Raw genomic sequence first — 21,811 nt, forward strand, 5'->3', positions numbered from 1 at the left:
AAAGTGGATAGAGAGAAATACTTTTAACTGATGGTATATGGAGGGGATTATAATCAATGTAATGAAACAAGTTATATGAATTGTTGAATGTGAAACCGATGGAAAAAAAAAAAAAAAAAGCTCATGAACAGCCACTTGAGGTGTAGCTTTGAGTCCCTCCATGTGCGGAAGAAGGGTAATGAGAACTGATAAACCTTGGAATCATTTAGTCCAGTGCATTAATGGAACATGTGGACATCAGTCTCCATGACTCTGAGACCAGAGGAATTAGATGGTACCCAGTAACATTAGAAGATTCACGGAAGAGAAGAAAATGTGAAACAAACTCAAAATAATTAATTAAAAAAAAAAAAAGACTGGGTTTCCTGGTCAGAAAGAGACTGCAGGAACCTCACACTGTGGCCCTTGACCACTCTTCAGGTCTGAAAAGGAACTCACCCTTGTGTCCCAATTTTCAGCCAGGCAGCAGATATGTTTATAGGTGGGGGGACAACAGAACTAGTCAGATATGTTCACCATGGAATGGTCAATCATTCAAAAACCAATGGGCAATGTTTTCCTAAGGACAAAGTGGAGAAGGGATGGAAAGGTGGGTGTAATGTACATAGGAACGACAGGGAGGAAGCAGGTTTAAGCACTGTTTCATGGAAAGGATTGCAATCACTGAGATGAAACAAAGTGTATGATTTATTTAATGTAAAACTGATGATGATCTTGACTGTAAACTTTCACTCAACTCACAATAAAAAGTTTTTTTTTTTAAGTACAAGAGTCATACATTGAAAACTACAAACATCACCAAAAAAAATAAAAGATGACCTAGTTAAATGGGAATAATACACTGCAGAATAATACACTGGACTGCAAGGCTGGTTTGAAAGGCAAGGTCGGTAGTGGTTTAAACTCACCAGCCACTCACCGGAAACCCTATAGAGGGTTTCTTAAGAACAACAACAAATTAAGTGGGAAATTATTCCATGTATAAGAATTAGAAGGCTTAGTGGCTTAATAACCAAACTGGAATGTTGTTAAGATGGCAGTATTTTCCCGTAAATCTACAGGTCAATCCCTATCAAGATCCCAAAAATTTTTTTCACACACATTGGCAGCTAATACTAAAATTCATATGGAAATGCAATAGACCCAGAATACCCCAAAAACAAATGAACAAAAATAGAGAGCTCACACTTCTCAATTTCAAAACTTGGTTCAAAGCTACAGAAATCAAGACTACAAGGTAGTGGCAAGAAGACAGACATACTGATCAATGGAACAGAATTTAAAGTAGAGAAATAAACCCATACTTCTATATTCAATGCATTTTTTTTTTTTTGGACAACAGTGTCAAAAACAATGTAAGGGAAAAAAAAGTATATTAACAAATGCTGGGACAATTGGATAGTCAAATGCAAAATAACAAATTAGACCCCTGTATCACACCACAGGTGTCTTGGTGCGACACTGTAGGATCAGCACTGTACTGCTAACTGCAAAATTGTCAGTTCAAACCCACCAGCTGCTCCTTGGAAACCCTATACATAGGGTTATTATGAGTTGGCCAACTCAATAGCACTTAACAACAAAACTCAGATAAAAACAAATACAAATCACCATGACCTTTGTCTCTTAAAAACAAATAAAAGCACAAAAATCAACAAAAAGAATAAACAGATACATTGAACTTCATCAAAAAAATTGCTACGATTCAAGATACTTAGAAAATGAAAAGTCAACTAACAAAACGTGGGAAAATAATTTTTTTTAATCGTCTACAAGGCTATAACCTTCATTCATACACTACTAACTAATGAAAAAAGATCAGAAGAGTTGTGGGATGATATCAAGAACATAAACAGGGAGAAAACAAAAGGCCATTAAGAAAATAGTCAAGCATTATAATTAAATGTACAAAGACGTGAAGTTACAAAACCAAAAGGGAAGAACATGTTCAGCATTTATGAAGTTGAAAGAACTGAAGAAAAACTTCAAACCTTGACTTTCCAGACTGAAGGACTCTAGAATGCATCTCAATGTAAAGACAAAAAAAATCCTCACCACTAGACCAATAAACAACATTCTTATCAACGGAGAAAAGATTGAAGTTGTCAAGGACTTCGTTCTTCTTAGATCAACTATCAACACTCATGGAAGTAGTAGACAAGAAATCAAACAATGTATTGCATTAGGCAAATCTGCTGCAGGAGACCTTTATAAAGTGTTGAAGAGCAAAGATGTCAGCTTGAGGACTAAGGTGCGACTGACCCAAGCCATGGTATTTTCAATAACTTCATAAGCATGCAAAAGCTGGACAATGAAAAAGGAAGACCATAGAAGAATTGATGCTTTTGAGTTCTGGTGTTGGAGGAGAATACTGAAAGTGCCATGGGCTGCCAAAAGAACCAACAGATCTGTATTGGAAGAAGTGCAGCCAGAGTGCTCCTTGGAGTCCAGGATGGCCAAACTTCGTCTCTCACACTTCAGACATACTGTCAGGAGGGACCAGTTGCTGAAGAAGGATATCATGTTTGGTAAGGTGGAGGGTCAGAGACAAAGAGGAAGACCCCCCAGCGAGATGGATTAGCAAAGTGGCAGTATCAGTGGGCTCAAATGTGGCAACAATTGTGAGGTTGGCACAGGACTGGGCAGTGTTTTGTTCTGTTGTACAAAGGGGTCACTCTAAGTCGATACTGACTCAATGGCACCTAACAACAAGAAGTGTGGAGCTGTGGGCTAATGCATCATACTGCAAAGTCGTTTCAACTGCAAGGTTGGTGGTTCAAACTCACCAGCTGCTCCTTGGTAACCCTATACAGGGTAGCTATAGGTAGGAATCGACTCTATAGCACTTACAACAACAAAGGCAAAATGGAATCCTGGTGTGGTGCTGTGGGTTAATGCACTGGACTGCAAAGTTGGTTTGATAGCCAAGATTGAGGGATCCAGCTCAGCAACTGCTCCTCAGAAACCTTTACAGGTTCACTATGAGTCAGAACCGACTCACTGGCAATGAACAGTAATACACAAAATATCAAATGAAGGAATACAGAGTGACTACACCAAAAAAGAAATGGTCAATGTTCAATCATTTCAAGAAGCAGGATATGATCAAAAACCAATGGTACTGAAGGAAGAAGTCCAAGCTGCACTGAACACACTGATGATGACCAGGGCTCCAGGAACTGATTGAATACAAATTCAAATGCATGGACAAACTTTATCTATGACAAGAAAGTTGGAAGACAATTATCTGGCCAACTGATTGGAAGAGATCCATATTTGTATCCATTCCAAAGACAGGTGACCAACAGAATGCAGAAATCAAACAATTATCATTATTACATGCAAGTAAGTTTTACTCAAGATAATTCAAAAATAGATGCAACAGTCCATCAATAGCAGACTGCCAGAGGTTGAAACTGGGTTCAAACAGGGATATTGAACAATGAAATTCACTGGTGATGAGTCATGAATCTTGGAGGACAGCAGAGAATAGCAGAAAGATGTTTGTTGTTGTCAGGTGATATCAAGTCAGAACCGACTCATAGCGACCACATGCACAGCAGAACGAGACAATGTCCGATCCTGGGCCAACCTCACTACCGCTGTCACACTTGACGCCATCAGTGATGCCACCTGGCTGATCCATCTCATTGGGGGTCTTCCTCTTTTTCTCTGACCCTCCATCTTACCCAGCATGACAACCTTCTCCAGCGACTGTTCTCTCCTGATAATATGTCCAAAGTATGAGAGACGAAGCTTAGCCATCCTGGCCTCTAAGGAGCACTCTGGCTGCACTTCTTCCAAAATAGATCTATTGGTTCTTCTGGCAGTCCATGGCACTTTCAGTATTCTCCTCCAACACAACAACTCAAAGGCATCAATTCTTCTACGGTCTTCCTTATTCACTTGTGCTTTATTGACTACAGAAAGACTGTGTATCATGATAAGCTATGGATAACAGTGAGAATGACTATTACAAAACACTTAATTGTGCTTATGAGGAATCTGTACACAGACCCAAAGGCAATTGTTTAAACAGAATAAGGGAATACTGAATGGTTTGAAATGAGGAAAGATGTATGCTATGGTTGTATTGTTTCACCATACTCATTCAATACGTATGTTGAGCACATAATCGGAAAAGTTGGATTATATGAGGAACAGAATGGCATCAGGATTAGAAGACGACTCATTAACAACCTGTGATATGCAAACGATATAACCTTGCTTGTTCAAAGTGAAGAGGACTTAAAATACTTACTGATGAAGATAAGATCAAAGACCACACAGTATTCAGTATGGGTTGCAGCTCAATGTAAACAAAAATCTCACACTGGAACTATAAATAACATCATGATAAATGGAAAAAAATTTGAAGTTGTCAAAAACTTCATTTTGCTTGGATCCCTCTCAACACTCACGGAAGCAGCAGTCTTGAAATAAAATCTGCTGCACAAGATTCCTTTACAGTGTTCAACAGCAAAGATTTGAGTTTGAGGTCTAAAGTAGCCCCATCTAAGCCATGGTATTTTCAATGGCCTCATATGCATGTAAAAGTTGGACAATGAAAAAGGAACATCCTACAAAAACTGATGTGAAAGTATCATGGACTGCCAGAAAAACAAATAAATCAGTGTTGGAAGACATAGAGCTAGAATGTTCCTTAGAAGCCAGGATGGTGAGATTGTCTCTCATTCTTCGAACATGTTATTAGGAGGAGCCAGTTCCTGTAGAAGGACATGGTTCTTGGAAGAGTGGAGCATCAGTGAAAAAAGAGGAAGACCCCCAACAAGATGGATTCACATGGTAGCATCAGCAAAGGGGTCAAGTGTGACAATTGTGAGGATGGTGCAGGACCAAGCAGTGTTTTGTTCTGTTGTGCACAAGGCCACTATAAGTTTGAACCAACTCAAGAGCACCTAACAAGAACAATCTTCAGAGGAGTACACCACCAGAGCTCTCTCCAGTGGAGCCACTGCATGAGCTGACCCACCAGCCTTTAAGTTAGCAGCCAAGCACTTAACTATTAGGTTCCTTCCACACCCTCTAGGATAGCTATAGGGAGTCCTGGTGACTAAGTGCTTAAGAAATCAGCTGTTAACTGAAAGGTTGTTGAGTTAAACCCAATAGCTGCTCCACTGGAGAAAGAGGAGGTAATCTACTTTCATAAAGGTTTATAACCTCGGAAACCTAGTGAGGCATTTCACTGGGTCTGTATGTATTTTAATCAACTCAATGGCAGTATGTTTTGGAGGAAGGCTATAATAAAAAAGGCAACAAGTGTTTGTGAGGATGTGGAGAAATTGTAAACTGCATACATTGTTGATGTGAATGTAAAATGGTTTAGACACTTTAGGAAACAAGTTTGGTAGATTTTTAAAAGGTTAAGTAAATACTTATAACTCTGCAATTCCATTTCTAGATAAAACTCAAGAGAAATGAAGACATGTTCACATAAAAACTTATATAAAAACTTCATAGCAGCATTACTTGTAATAGTTATTAAAAACAAAAACACAAATACCCATTGCAAAAAATGGTGCCAACGATCCCTCCCACAACACTCTCTAGTCAATTGGGTTTGATAATCCATTGCAGTGGCCACACAGAATTCAGAATGTACACTCACAGTTGTATGGTTAGTTAGAGAAGTTAAGAGGTTAAAACTGAGGGTAAGAAATGTTCAGTGCAGGCCTGGAGGAAGGTAGAATCTCCAGTGAGTAGTATTCAATCTGTCTAGGCGGGGTTGATGCAATGAAATGCAGACGGGTCTCTTGTGATACAATAGTGAATAATTGTTATCAGGACTGACTGTGAGTGTTGGAAGTGTAAAGGTGGACGTTTTATAGCAAGGAGGGGAGTGATTAACTTTTCAGTCTAGGAGCGGAGGTCCCTAGGACCATCAAGGGAGAAGAGCAGAGAGCGGGACCCTACCCAGAGAAGCAGTGATGCCTGAAATGGAGCCAGAGATGATGACGTGGAGCGATGGAGCAGCTGGAGATTTTAGATCCAGAGAGGGAGAGCGACTGTGTGCTGAAGACCTGGGGGGTACAGGGGAAGGATTGCATGGAGGTGACTGTAACCATGGCAATGAGACTATATACGATAGGATGAATGTAAAACTAATGTTCTCCCATGTAAACTATCACATAATTCACAATAAAACATTTAAAAAAAGAAAGAAATGCTCAGTGCAGAGTTTTTCCAGTCAGCATAGCATCTTCTCAACTAGTGCCCACAGCTAGACCTCTCTCTGGCCGTTATCCCCTAGGCCTGGCCTCCGTCCTGCTTGGGCAGTGTTACAAAGCTCTTTTACTGTTAAGTGCAAGCGAGTCAGTTCTGACTCATAGCAACCCTGTATAGAGTTTCCGACTGATGAGCTTGAACTGTCAAACTTGCAGTTCAAATGGACATTGCAGTCCAATGCATTATCCTACAGCCCCCCCCCCCCCCAGGACTCCACAAAGCTCTTTTGTTGTTAAGTGAAATTATATCTCAAGTTTAACAAAATAACAAAGTGCCTGGCATGCAGTAACTAACAGCTTTTTTTTTTTTTACATGTAATTAATGCTAACAATAAGATTTTTTTTTAGTTTATCAAAATAAGATGGGAACACAGGTTCTTTAGATCTGTTGTTGTTGCTGGTGGTAGTGGTGTTGGTGATGTGCCATGGAGTCTGAATCGACTCATAGTGACCCTGCACAGGGTTTCCGAGGTTGCAAATCTTTACGGGGAGCAGAAAACCTCATCCTTCTCCTGCGGAACAGCTGGTAGTTTCGAACTTCTGACCTTAAGGTTCACAGCCCGATTCATAACCACTACGCCACCAGAGCTTATATCTGGTAGCATTTTATAATTTAAAAATCTCATTAAATCAGGATAATTTAATGCTGCTTGGGAACAAGTACATCTCTAATTTGCTAAGAAAAATGAAGTCAACACAAGTAATTAGCAATTTTCCAGATTAAATTACTATTTTAAGAGTAAGTCAAAAATTATTGCTACTGTGGTTCTAGTTCATACATGTACAGGTTTATTAGAACAAAATGTTTCAAACTGCCTCTGGTCGCTGGATGGCTGTGCACAAGTTCTCTCAGTAAATCACTTGTGTTCGTCTCATTAGAACGCCTGCAGAAAAAGGTGCAATCCAACACAATGGCTCCACAGGGGATCTGTTGGGCCAGCTAAATTTAAGGTAGAGAAGTCAATTCTAATTTTTGGGATTCCAAAGGTATAATCTTCAGAGATTTTACTGAAGGAGACAGGATGATCAAGGGGGCTTATTTGGAAGAAGTTTTAAGAAGATGTACAATTCCACTGGTGAGAAAAAAACTAGGAAAGTTGAGCCAAAGAATGTTTTTGCCATCAAACAAACCTGCTCATTTTTGGAGGGTAGCATGGGTTCTCCTATGAGAACTTCCATTATCCTTACACAGCCTTGGCCTTGCCCCTTAGACTTTTTGTTCTAAAAACTCAAGGAACATGATTTAAGTTCTTTGAGGATACAAAAACTGCTTTTTATTAGATCAAAAGTACGCATGGAAGGTTTGGTGGTATTGTTTTTAAGCACCATTGGGTGCATTCTGACTCACAGCAACCCTGTATAAGGTTTCCAAGAAGCATCTGGCGGGTTTGAAACGCTGGCCTAATGGCTCACAGTCCAGTGCTGATCCTACAGCAAGGATTAGAGAGATGAAAACACTGTCTTCAGAACTGTATAAACCTAGATGGAGAAACTGGTGTGGTGCTATAGTATCAGCACTGGACTACTTACTACAAGGCTGGCATTTCAGACCCACCAGTTGCTCATCAGCAACCTGATAATGGGTCGCTATGAGTCGTAACAAACTCGGCAGCACTTAACTACAAGAGATATGTTGATATGTCAAGAAAAAAATGGCTTCAAATTTTGGTATTTGTTTAATAAAGGTTTCTTTGATTTTGTACCAACACATCTTGACTTCTCCTAATGTTGTAAGGAATCTGTTTCTTACAAATTCAGTTCCTGCTCTAAATTAACTTAAGTAGCATATACTAATATCTAGCCATACAAATCTAATTCTATGCTGCTCTCCAGGCATAAACAGTAATTATTATGGCACTTTACCTGCACCTCAACATCTGCATCTCAGGTGCGCATATACACAGCTATTTCATTTCTCCTACTCGTCTATAGGGTCCTTAAGAAATTCACCTACATCTGAGCCAAGTCTGTATCAGATGTGTTACATAAATCAATAACTCAAATTACAAAATTAAACTATTATATGGACACACACTCCACTCTGTCTCTCTTTATATACAAGAAGGCTTCAAAAAGTCATGAAAAGATCATGGAACTTTTCTATGAATTATTTGAAACCTCCTCATATGTATTCAAATCATTTTCTTCCCTAACAAACTTGCACAATAACGCTTTGTGGTGAATATGAAAGGTTTTAGAATCAGAAAATTTGACAATTAGGGAGTTCTGTTGACTGCCATATATTGGATCATGCAGCTAATTGGTAATAATTGTTGTTGTTAAGTGCCAACAAGTCAGTCCTACCCAAGTTGTTGTTAAGTGCTGTCGAGTCAGTTCCGGCTCATAGGGATCCTATATAGGGTTTCCAAGGAGCAGCTGGTGAGACTGAACTGCCAACCACAGTTCAAACCTACCTTGCAGTCCAGTGCATAAAGTCACAGCACCACACCAGGACCCCGGAAATCTCTGGGGAGCAGGAAACCACATCTCTCTCCCATAGAACTGCTGATGAGCTCTAACCACCAACCTTGTGGGTCACAGTCCAGTTCTTATACAACAGAGCCACCACGCACCCCATTAGTAACAATGACGTACAAGAATACAGACTATCTCTAATTTCTAATACAATGCATTTTCTCTACCATATTATATACTTCTTCGAATTATAGATAAAAAACTGAGTCCAACACATAACCAAGTAAAGCAACTTTCTAGGCTCCATAGCTGTCTAAATGCCTATTCCAGCCTTGATTTTTCCCTCCTGACTCACACTGACATTTAAAACATCCCAGATTATTGCTCGAAAGTCTACATCAACCATGTTCAGGATCCTGTGTTGACGTCCACAGGAGAGAGGATCCACAACTACTCCATAAGTCCATACGTAGAAAATTACAACTCTAAAGCAATAAAAATTAGTTACAATGCAACATCTATGCCCCATTACAAAATGGTTCATGCTCATTGTGATCAAAGATTCTACAGAAAAATCCTAATCAAAAAGGAAAAAGTACACAATAGATCTTCAAATCCTCATGAAATACAGACTATTTGGAGCCATGTTGTTGTTGCTGTTAAGTGCTGTAGAGTCTGTTCTGACCCATAGTGATCCTGCATAGGGTTTCCAAGGAGCAGGTGGTGAGCTTGAACCACCAATATTTCAGTTCAAACTTACTTTGCAGTCCAGCATTTACCCACAATGCTACACCAGAACTCCTCTGGAGCCTTGGAGACCTGATAAAACCCTGAAACTATTCCCCTAAGTTAATCTTACACTACATACATCCCCTAACATTGTCTTATAGCCAACTAATAGTTTACCTAGCAAAGACAACCTTTGGCATTATGTTCTTTGAAACACTATGTCTATGGGATCAAACTGACAACGGCCAACTAGAAAGACGAGATAGGAACCTTAAAAGGCATTGAGTTTATGTCAATGGAGGAAGAACACAGAAAAAGAACATGAGAATGCTTGCACAACTCCAAGAATTTAATCCTATAACTGAATTGTACATGCAGAAACTGAAGTTGGTGTGTTTTTGTTGTGGATATTCTCAAAAGCAATTACAAAATAAATTTTATTAATAAAATGGTTTACATAGGTGGTGCACAAAAATTACAAACTAAATTCTAAATTCTGAATTATCTTTTTCAATGAAATGTGGACTCACAGTTCCCTATCATGGCATTAAAAGTAGACAGATTCTGGGAAGCCTTAATCAGAGTCAAGATAACATGGTGGAAAACAGACAAGGTACTAAAAATAGGAACAGGAGTTGAGTACCACAGAATTCTTCACCCTTCCCCCCATTTGGTGATGATTTTTTCCCAAACCTAAGTTTAGTCTCTACTGCACATTCCCTAGTAAACAGTCCTGTTTTGGTAAGCAATCCCAAGAGTTCATAACTACTTATTTTAATAAGAAAATATTTTTTTATATTCCATTAAGTGTTAACACTATATTAGGGTTCAGTGTATGATCATGAATAAGCTACATTTTCGGTATCTTAAAATGACATGTAGGTTTTAAGATTCGATTGGCAGTTTTCCATAATCCAATAGTTATTATCTCTCTGTTGTTGTTGTCAAATGCCACTGAGTCGGTTGCGACTCATAGAGACCCTGTATAGGGTTTCCAAGGAGCAGCTAGTGAGCTTGAACCGCCGACCTTACAGTTCAAACGACTTTGCAGTCTGGCACATTAACCCACAGCGCCACACCAGGACTCCTCTAACAGTGATAAAATATGACATACCTCCTGCTTCAACTGTTTCAGTATTTTTGTCTGACCTGGTCACCTCTGAAGATCCCAAACGGTTAAATGTCTGCTTCTCAAAGGAAAAACCTTCAAGATATTTGAAAAAGAAAAATCAGTTAATCTTTTAACAAACTAAGCCTGGCATGTTACTTATTTAAGTTGTTACATCATTACTAAAATAAACTTCAATGTTTTTGATGAAGAAAAAAGAAGAGTCTTAAACACATAAATGTAAACATTTGAAACAGACAACAATTCATTTAAGAAAAAATTATTAAAAATATGAAAATGCATTGATTCATTACCTGATGAATTTTTCAGTAAGCTTCCAGGGTGGCTCTCTATTTCTGACACTAAACGACCTAAAAATATGCAGACAGAAAAGATGGAGGAGTGGGGGAAAAGACAGTGTCATAAACCTTGCAGTCTAATCTTTTGGCAAACACAAACTGGTTTCACGTGACAAATAAACACAGAATCAAATTCAAGATAATCATGCCTGAGGACAATGAGACATTGTAAATTGCTGCCAATAATGTTCTCCTTCTTGGGAAGAAACTTAAAATGAGTGTTAGGCCCCAATACACCCAATTCTATGCTCAATAACACAAAGTAATATTAAAAGCAATCAACTTTCTCACTTCTAAAACGTGACAATTTGAAAAATTAACGAGGCTTTTTAAATGCATCAGGTTACCTATTATGTTATATGACAAAATATACTGCAGCAGGTTTATGAGGGTGAAAATACACAGTATTTATTATTCTTCATGAAGAATAAAAATATAGATACATAATATTAATATAGTAGTAATAATAATACATAAAGAATAATAGATACATAAACCATAAAGAATGATTCCTAGTCCACAAAGACAATTCTCTACATCCTACTTTGGTGAGTAACGCCTGGGATCTTAAAAGCTCAGGAGTGGCCATCTAAAATGCGGTCTCTCCATGTGCGGAAGTAAGAAGAGGTAAGAATGGAAGATGCTTGGAAATGATTAGTCCCCCATGCAAATAAACATATAAACATGTCACCACAACTTTGAGACTACCAACTGCTCTGAAAGGGATTACATCAGGCGGTCCTGGATACAGTGGAATAAAACTTAGAATTATTAAAAAAAAAGAAGACGCTAATTAGTCAAAAACAGACTGGAGGAATCTGAGACTATGGTCCTTGACCACCCTTCAGGTTTAGAAGGGAACTTACCCTCATGACCCAATTTTCAGCCACAGTATATAGGTATTTAGCAGGGAAACACTAGTGAAGCATACTCACCATGGAATGGTCAATCATTCGGCAAAGGGCAACATTTTCCTCAGGACACAGTTGAGAAGGGATGGGAAGGTGGGTGGAATGGAAATGAGCAACTGTTGTTGCATAGAGGGGATTGAGATGAAACAAGGTGTGTGATTGGTTGAATATAAAACTAATGACCTGTCTGTAAACCTTCACTCAAGTCACAATGAAATTTATTTTATTTTTAAAAGAATGATTCCTGTACAGTCTAATCTCTTGGCAAACAGAAACAGGTTTCACGTGACAAAAGTTGTCATACTTACTGTTAATGAGAAGTTCCAGAACACTCTCCGATGTGTTGTTAACAGATAATTCCAGACAATGTGCAAAACTGGACAATGCTTTGCTGCGGACAGTAGGGGCCTTGTCTAAACAACGGTCAAACATAATTTCCTGTACCAAGAACTTCTGCGTTAAAAACTTCTGTTGCTCCAATGAGAGAGAGTTATCTACCACTCTTTCCGGCAGTTCTAATAGAGCTAAAGTAACATCAAGGGTGAAAACCCTGTGTGGGATCTGGTAAAGCAAAATCATAGGAATTTTTATTAGTTCAGAATGAAAATCAAAGAAACTCAATTTATGTATTCAGATCTGACTGTCATTAGTAGTTTGCGGAGCCACGACTGAAGCTTCCATACAGCTATTTCTCCTACCTTGGAACTTCGTGAGTATCTGTAAAGCCAGGCAATGAATGTAGCATATTCCACAGAAGGAAGTTTACAAAGCAACTGAACCAGCGACTGGGCTGCGTACGTCCGGTACTCTGACTTATCTATCACCTGAAACACAAACAGGGAAGCTATTCAGCCAACATCCACCTAAAATACAACTGATGCACATGTCCTACCTAACCAAAGTTGAAAATTAGTGAGTGATCTTTGGATATAATATAAATGACTAACACATTTCAAATTTCAAATCCCTCTGAAAGCCTAAAATGTAAGATATCTATAAATCCTCTGCAGAAATATTAACATATAAACTTAGCGTAGCATTCCCAAGATCCATGTACTTTCAGAAAATTTGTCCAGACCATTTAAAAAATATAAGAGATAATTATGAAAATTCGAACATTGACTAACTACATGTTTTTATATTAAGAAGTTACTGTGGTTTTTAGATATGTTAATATTCTGAATATATTTTATTGCTTTTAGTTTAACTCAGAAACATAATGAAGTATTTATGAAATATAATTTTCAAAAACAGTATGTATATATACTGGGGGGAAAACTGACACAAAAATGGAGAAGTTGGGTGATGGTTATGTAATGGTTCATCCCCCTAGGTCTCTCTATATTTGTATATAATTGAAGTTTTCCAATGTACTATTTTTAAAGAACACTTTGTCTAGACAAACTACTGGTGAAAAAAAAAAAAAAAAAAAACACTTTTGGTAATGATATACTCTACTCATTCCTAAGAACACATACATACATACACACACATACACACTTTCGTACATATGTATATCAACATACACTTGCATTTATAGTATTATCAAGTCAAATAATACCTTGGCACAAATATGCTGGAGTAAGATACGAAGAACTGGGAATACGCTTTCTTTTAGTTCATCCACAAGCAAGCTATTTAAAAGAAAAACACATCATCTATTACAATATAACTATTACAACAAAATAATTTTCCTTTACTCTGTCCTCAAAAATTACTGCTCCCACGTTTTGTTGTTATTGTTAAGTGCCATCAAACTGGTTCTAACTCACAGTGACCCTGTATAGGATTTTTAAGGAGCGGCCAGTGAGTTTGAACCACCAACCGTGTGGTTCAAACCAACCTTGCAGTAGCACGTTTATCCTACAGCGCAACACTAGTAGTTCCCATTCTTTAGAATTCCTAAATATTAAAAACAATCTACCTCAACATTGTAAGACTCATTTTGCTACAAATAAAGAATTAAGATGCCAAGTGTCTGGCATATTGTGTTCCATGGCTGGACTATTGATTTTTAGTGATTTGGCAATGATGTGATGATACCCTATGATGTGATATGATTTGATGTGATAAACCAGTAAGAGTATTAAGCGTGGAATGTTGTTTTTGTTTCAGTGCCTTCAAGTCAGCTCTGACTCACAGAAAAACTGTATAGTGTTTCCAAGGAGTGGCTGGTGGGTTTTAAGCTGCCGACCTTATAGCTTGCAGTCTAGTGCTGATCCGCACCACCCTTAATACCACCAGGGCCTTGATTCTACGTAAGGAAAGTTCTCAGTGCTGTGGCATGCAAGACCATTTATCTTACAAGAGATAAAAGGAGAAGAGACATGAGCAGACAAAGAGAGATCTACCACCACCAAGAAAGAAGAGCCAGGAGTGGACCTCACCAACTAGAATACACAAAAATTATACTGACTACATCTGTAGAAAAGCTCCATATCATAATATCATCAGCCAAAACAAGGCCAGGGGCAGACTGTGGAACACACCATCAATTGCTCATATGCAAATTCAGGCTGAAGCTGAAGTAAATTAAAACAAGTCCATGAGAGCCAAAATGTGATCTTGAACACATCCCACCTAAATTCAGAGATCATCTGAAGAACAGACTCGATGCATTACTCACTAAAGTCCAGAAACTAAAGATCAGAAGAGTTGTGGAACGACACCAAGAACATCATACGGGAAGAAATAAAAGGTCATTAAGAAGAAAAAACCCAAAATGGATGTCAGAAGAAATTCTGAAACTTGTTCTCCAGTGTAGAGAGGCTAAAGCAAATGGAAAAAATGAGGAGGTACATTGCTAAGAACAGCTCGAGAAGACAAAGTCAAATATCATAACAAAATGTGCAAAGACCTGGAGTTAGAAAGCCAGAAGGGAAGAACAGAGTCAGTTTACCAAAAACAAATAGCTGATATTCAACCATTTCAAGAATCAGCATATGATGAAGAGCCAATGACAATGAAGGAAAAAGTTCAAGGTGCACTGAATGCACTGGTAAAAGAACAAGGCACCAGGAATTGACAGAATACAAATTAAATCTTTCAACAAACGGATGCAGCACTAGAGGCACTCGCTCATCTATGCCAAGAAGTTTGAGAGACAAGCTACCAGGCCAACTTACTGAAGAGATCCATACTTGTACCCATTCCAAAGGGAGGTGACCCAACAGAATGTGGAAATCAGACAATATCACATTAATAGTGCATGAAAGTAACATCTTGCCAAAGATAATACAAAAACAGCTGCAACCATACACTGACAGAGAACTGCCAGAGGCTCAAAACAGAGTCAGAAAAGGACGTGGAATGAGGGATATCATTGCTGACATCAGATGGATCTTGGCTGAAAGCAGAGAATACCAGAAAGATGTTTATGCTTTATTGACTATGCAAAAGCTTTTGACTGTGGATCATGACAAGTTAAGAACATTGTGACAAATGAGTGTTCCAAAACACTTAATTGTGCTCATGTGGAACCTGCACATAGACCAAGAGGCAGTTGTTCCAACAGAACAAAGGAACACTCATTTGTTAAAAATTAGGAAAAGTATGTGCCAAGGTTGTATTCTTTCACCAAACGTATTCAATCTGTACGCTTTACAAATAATCCGAGTAGCTGCATTATATGAATAAAAATTTGGTATCAGGATGGGAGGAAGACTCATTAACAACCTGCAATATGCTAGCTGAAAGCAAAGAGGACTTAAAATACTTGCTCATGAAGATCAAAGACCACAGACTTCAGTATGGGTTGTACCTCAATGTAAAGAAAACAAAAATCCTCACCACTGGACCAATAAGCAATATCCATATAAATGGAAAAAATATTGAAGTTGTCAAAGACTTCATTTTGCTCAGATAAGCCATCAACACTATGGAAACAGTAGTCACAAAATCAAATGACATATCGCATTAGACAAATCTGCTGCACATGATCTCTTTTAAGTGTTCAAGAGCTAAGATGTGCCTGACCAAAGTCATGATATTTCCAATAACCTCATATACATGTGAAAATTGGACTGTGAATAAGGAAGACTGTACAAGAATCGATGCATTTGAGTTATGGTGTTGGAGGAGAACATCAAAAGTACCAATCTGTGTTAGAAGACATGCAGCCAGAATGAATGCTCCTTGGAAGCCAGGATGGCCAGACTTCGTCACTCATACTTTGGACATTATTATCAGAAGGCACCAGTCCCTAGAGAAGAATATCATGTTTGGGAATATGGAGGGTCAGAGAAAAAGGGGAAGACCTCAACGAGACGCCTTGGCACAGTGGCAGCAATGATGGTCTCGAACATAACGATTGTGAGGTTGGCACAGGACCGGGCACTGTTTGTTCTGTTGTGCACAGCGTCGCTATGAGTCCATACCAATTCCATGGCAGCCAACAACACAGATGCTGAAAGGAGACAAGGACCTTTCCTTAAAGTTGGTACTCTGAATTCAGACCTCTAGCCTCCTAAATTGTAAGGAAATAGATTTCTGTTTTGTTAAAGTCATCCACTTGTTATTATCAGCTCTAGCCAACTACAGCAGTGTTGTAGCAGAAAAGATTTAAACACTTACTATCATGGTTTTCCAACACTCATCTGTTCTGTTTGTAGCACTGTGATGGATTGTATGTTGATGTGATACTGGAAGCTATGCCACCAGTAAAATTTTAAATATCAACAGGATTACCAATAATAGACAGGTTTCAACAGAGCTTCCAGGCGAACGACGACTACGAAATCAACGAGAGGCAGATCACTTCTCAAGGGTTAGCCAACGAAAATGTTAAGAATAGCAGAATACTGTTAGATACGGTGCCAGAAGATGAGCTCCTCGGGTTGGAGAGCATTCAAAATGTGATTAGGGAAGAAGTGTATCCTCAGAGTAGAACTGATATTAATGACACCAATGGAGCAAAGCTTTCAGGATCTTCATTTGCTGATGGGTTACCAATCAAAATGAGAAGAAACAGTGGCAGACATTCATTAAAAAGTGGAACGTGGATATACAAAGTATAGGAATAGAGACAAATTGGAAAATGCCAAAATAAAATAGAATACATAAAGATCAATATTCTAGCCATCATGGACTGAAACAGGCCATTATGAATTAGACAATTATAATGGTTTACTATGCTGGGAACAACAAACTTAAGAGAAATGGCCTCATTTTCATCATCAAAAAAGAATTTCAAAAATTGTGAAGCAAATAATGTCTATGATAGGATGATGTTCATATGCCTTACAAGGAAGATCAGTTAATATTAGTATTATTCAAATTTATGCATCAACGTCTAAAATCAGTGATAACAAAATTTTCAGAACTCTATCAACTTCTATAAGGAGCTCTGGTAGTGTAATGGTTACTAATCAGGCTGCAAGCCGCAAGGTCAGCAGTTCGAAACTACCAGCTGTTCTGCAGGAGAAAGATGAGGCTTTCTGCTCCCGTAAAGATTTCCAGCCTCGGAAACACTGTACAGAGTCGCTATGAGTCAGAACCGACTCCACGGCACATAACAACAACAATCAACTTCTATAGTTTCAAACTGATCAAACATGCAATCAAGATGCATTGATCATTATTGGCACAGAGATAAATACTATTTATTGTATACACAATCCTGCAATAACAGTAACATTTGAGTGCAGGTAGAGATAGACATGCAAGTGGAGATGTGAGATGGAGAATGGGTCTAAATATAAGTTTGATAAAGGGCATTCTTACATATATATTTACCTAGGCTGCAAATATGTTTCACGAATATAGTAGAGCATACAAGGTGAACATTATAAAAACTTCTTCAGCATAAATGAAGACACATGGAAACAAACACATCAATGGAATAATGGACCACAGACCATGTGACCTCATTTCCACAACCTGAAACCACTCTGGAAGTGGTCATATTACAAGATCCTGAAGAGAGTGAGAGAAATGTGCAAGTTATAAAAAAAAGACCAGGCCTACTAGTCAGATAAAGACAGGTAGAAATCTGAGACAATGGTCCTTAGTCACTCTTCAGGCCAAGAATTGAACTCACCCCCATGGCATAATTTTCAAACGACAGGTCTAGATGAATAGTAACGGATGTATGCACTCCCTAGAATAATTGACCATTTCAGATCAAGAGGGTAGGTTTTTTGTCAAGGAAAAAGTACTTAAGGCAGGAAGGATTAGGAAAGGAGGAGGATGGGAGAAACAAAATGCAGGGGAGACGTGGAATAAGTGATGCTACATTACTGGGATAACAGAATCACATGAAATAAAATGTGTATGCATCGAACAGAAAATGAGTTTGCTCTGTAAACCTTCACCTAATACACAATTAAAAAGTAAAAAAGGGAAAGAAAAAAAAAAAAACACAAACCAACCACTAATAGGCCAGAAATTCTACCTCCAGAGGTAAAATCTTGGTCAGCCCAGAGGACTGAGGGTGTATGATAAAAAGAGCAAAAATTCAAATGTGTGCTTCACCTGATAAACTGGATTGCTTGGTTTCTACTATTAATGACTTGTGAAGTAATTGTAAGGCTGGTGCGATGAGCTCCTTCTCCAGCTTCTAACATTAATATTACATTCAGCATTTGATGGAAAACACAACTGACAACCTATAAGAGAAAAAAAAAAAAATCAATTTGAGTACACCCAAGTGCCTCAAAGAAATAGAGATGATAGTAAATTATTCCTAGCCATCTGAAGAGTAAGCAGTTAACAGCTTCTGCCTGAACAGTAGGAATATGTTTCTTGGGTAATTATCAGGTATTCAATAAATGCACATTTCAAACAGTGTAAAAAACGCATGTGTACACATTATGTTCTTTTAAAAATGCCTTTTTTATATGGGATCAAATTGATAGCAGTACCTTAAAATATAGGAACTTGTACAGGGCAGAAAGTTTATGTTAGTGGGAGAGGAACAGCTTACAAAAGGAGGATGTGAATGTTTCTACAAATCAAAGAATGTAATCATTGTCAACTGAAATAAATACACTTGTAAAATTGTTAACTGGTGTGTGTTTTCCTATTTACATATACAACAATAGTTAAAATAATTTTATTTTTTTTTAAAAAAGGGAATGGAAACTAAAGACATTAATGAGAATTCTATCACATCCATATTTTCAACACAAAGGAATGATATAATATTTCATAGTATATGGCATTTTCTGGTTTTTGTTTTTGGTGTTTTTACACAAAAGACACTATTCTCAGCATTTGACTTGCTGAGTCTTTCAAAAAAGCTACGAGGAAGGTTCGACATTTGTATTTTTGTCAAGGTGAGATAACTGAGGCTTTATCAAGGCTAAATAATGCACACAAGAATGAGCAGTCCTTTGGTTGTTTAAATTATTATAAATTCCTGAGTGTTTTTGTGTACATCAAAAAAGGGGGTTGTAATCATAACAGTGAAACAAGACACAACTGGTTGAGTCTGTCACATAGACTATCACTCAATTCACAATAAAAGTTTTTAAAAAATTAAAAAGATAATAATGAAAATCTAAAATTTTAAAAATATGACTTAACTCAAAATTGATTTACTCTGGAAATGCTGAATCAGAATCCAGTCATAAATCAGAGATTATGCATGATAAAAAAGGCACTAAGGGCTGAGGGTAAAACAATCATGAATTTGCAGAAGCATTTTTCCATGAGGTTATATAATTTTCCCTAGAATTCAGAGGCCTTAAATGTGTGTTTAACGTAGGACTCTGCAACAAGCAAGAGGGAAGAGCATGGGCGGGGCGTGGGATACTAACCAGAGAGACAGCTACACCAGAGTCGGAGGCAGAGACAGTGACATGGAGAGAGAGCATCTGAGGACTCTAGACTCAGGGAAGCGAAAAGGCTATGTGCTGATGGGCACGGGGCTGGTTTGCAAAATGTACCCCCTTTGGTTGTTTAAATGATTGTATATTACTATGCCATGTAGACTATCACTCAATTCACAATAAAAGGTTTAAAAAATAAATAAATGTGTATTTAAAATGTGTTTGAATTTAATACATATAGAATTTAATAAAAATGTGTTGTCAATCAAAAAAGAATAATAAACAGCTAGTATGTAGGTGAGCCTTAATTAAGAAAAGACCAAAATGGATGTCAGAAGAGACTCTGAAACTTGCTCTTGAGCATAGAGAAGATAATGCAACTGTAAGTAATTAGGAATAAAACCGCTGAACAGACTATTTGAAAGGGCAGCTTGTGAAGACAAAGTATTACAATGAAATGTGCAAAGACCTGGAATTAGAAAAACGAAAGAGAAAAACATGTTCAGCATTTTTTAAGTTGAAAGAACTGAATAAACAAGGCTTGACCTGAAATATTGAAGAATTCTATGTGTAAAATATTGAACAATGCCAGAAACATCAAAAGAAAATGGAAGGAATACACAGACAGTCACTCCACAAAAAGAACTGGTCAATGCTCAACCATGTAGAGAGGTACCATATAACCAAGAACACATGGTATTTAAGGAATATGTCTAAGCTGCACAGAAGAAACTAATGAAAAACTAGGCTCCAGGAATTGACTAAATAAATATAAACTAAAATCTTTCAACAAAAACTCATGCAGTGAATGATTACATATTCCTGAGTGTTTTAGTGTATGTCAAAACAAAACAAAAAAAAACAGTTGGAACATAAGCAAATGCTGTTGACTGATTATGTATGGAGGGGATTGTAATCACTGCAATAAAAATGAAATGCGATTAGAATCAGTGTAAAACTGTTGTTCTCCCATGTAAACTATCACTCAATTCACAATAAAAACTTGGAGGGAAAACAAAAAAAGAAGACAATAGCTAGAAAAGTCTGGTGGTGAGCTGGGGTGCCTTGAATTTACTTGATAAGGCTTGTATATCCAAAGTGTTCTTAAATCCACCAAGTGATTGGGTGGGACCATGCAAATTAGGTATACAGGACTCTGGCTGGGCTTGGTTAGTTTTGCCTCTGGCTAGGTTTAAAAGGAGCCATCTCAGAAGCAGAGATGGAAAACCCCAGAACCATCAAGAAGGAAGAGCATGAGTGACTTGTGAGATACCTGGAGAAACAACCATGGCAGAGGCCATAGTAAAAGTGGTAGCATGGAGTTAGAAAGCACCTTTGGGCTCTAGGCCTAAGAACTGATTAAGGTCGAGTGTCTACAGGCAGGAGACTGACTTGAGGAATGTGCCCTTTGGGTATTCACAGACTGGTTAAAAGAACTTTGTAACACACAGAGGTCAAGGGACCACAAGGCAGAGGCTGTAAATAAGACTGAAGCATGCCTGCAGTATGGCAGACAAGAGGCGTTCCAGACTGGAGAACTGCTGCAGCCTGAGTTGGTTTTGATTTGATCCTGAATTGTACCCTGTTCAGTTCACTAAAAAACCCCATAATCTGAAAAAAAAAAGACACCAAAAAACAAACAAAAAAACTCTCATACAGTGCTGGAGATGCTCACTCTTCTATGTTAAGAAATTTAGAAGAAAGCTACCTGGTGAACGGATAGGAAGACATCCATATTTGTGCCCATTCCAAAGAAAGGTGACTCAACAGAATGTGGGAAATCATCTAACAATATTCTTAGTATCACATGCAAGTAAAATTTTACTGAAGGTAATTAAAAAATTATTATAGCGGTACACATCAATAGGGAGCTGCCAGAATTTCAAGCCAGATAAACTCTAGGGTGTAGAGTGTGGAATATCATTGTTGATGTCAGATGGATCTTGGATGAGAGAATACCAAAAAGATGTTTACTTGTGCTTTATTGACTATGCAAATTTTTTTGACTGTTATCCATAACAAACTATGGGTAACATTGTGCAGAATGGGTATTCCAGAATACTTAATTGTGCTCATGAGGAACCTGTACATAAACCAAGAGGCAGTCCTCAGAACAGAACAAGGGGACACTGAATGGTTTAAAATTCAGGAAAGGTGTGCTTCAGAGTTGTATTCTTTCATCATATTTATTCAAACTGAATGTTGAGCAAACAATCTAAGAAGCTAAATTACATGAAGAACAACATAGGATCAGGATTGGAGTAAGACTCATTAA

The 21,811-nt window shown here is 37.9% G+C and overlaps 1 protein-coding gene across 1 annotated transcript in view; it reads right to left on the minus strand.

The window, feature by feature from the left end:
• NCAPD3 (non-SMC condensin II complex, subunit D3) overlaps positions 1-21,811 on the minus strand; it is a 152,144-nt gene that overhangs the window by 99,330 nt on the left and 31,003 nt on the right. The window contains exons 8-13 of the mRNA XM_006871006.1: positions 18,239-18,372; positions 13,329-13,401; positions 12,466-12,591; positions 12,076-12,328; positions 10,812-10,868; positions 10,504-10,593 (exon numbers count right to left, since the gene is read on the minus strand). Coding sequence (XP_006871068.1) covers positions 10,504-10,593; positions 10,812-10,868; positions 12,076-12,328; positions 12,466-12,591; positions 13,329-13,401; positions 18,239-18,372 — 733 coding nt within the window. The remainder of the gene's footprint in view (positions 1-10,503; positions 10,594-10,811; positions 10,869-12,075; positions 12,329-12,465; positions 12,592-13,328; positions 13,402-18,238; positions 18,373-21,811) is intronic.

Source organism: Chrysochloris asiatica, unplaced genomic scaffold (assembly GCF_000296735.1).
Source record: "Chrysochloris asiatica unplaced genomic scaffold, ChrAsi1.0 scaffold00158, whole genome shotgun sequence".
NCBI lineage: Eukaryota > Metazoa > Chordata > Mammalia > Afrosoricida > Chrysochloridae > Chrysochloris > Chrysochloris asiatica.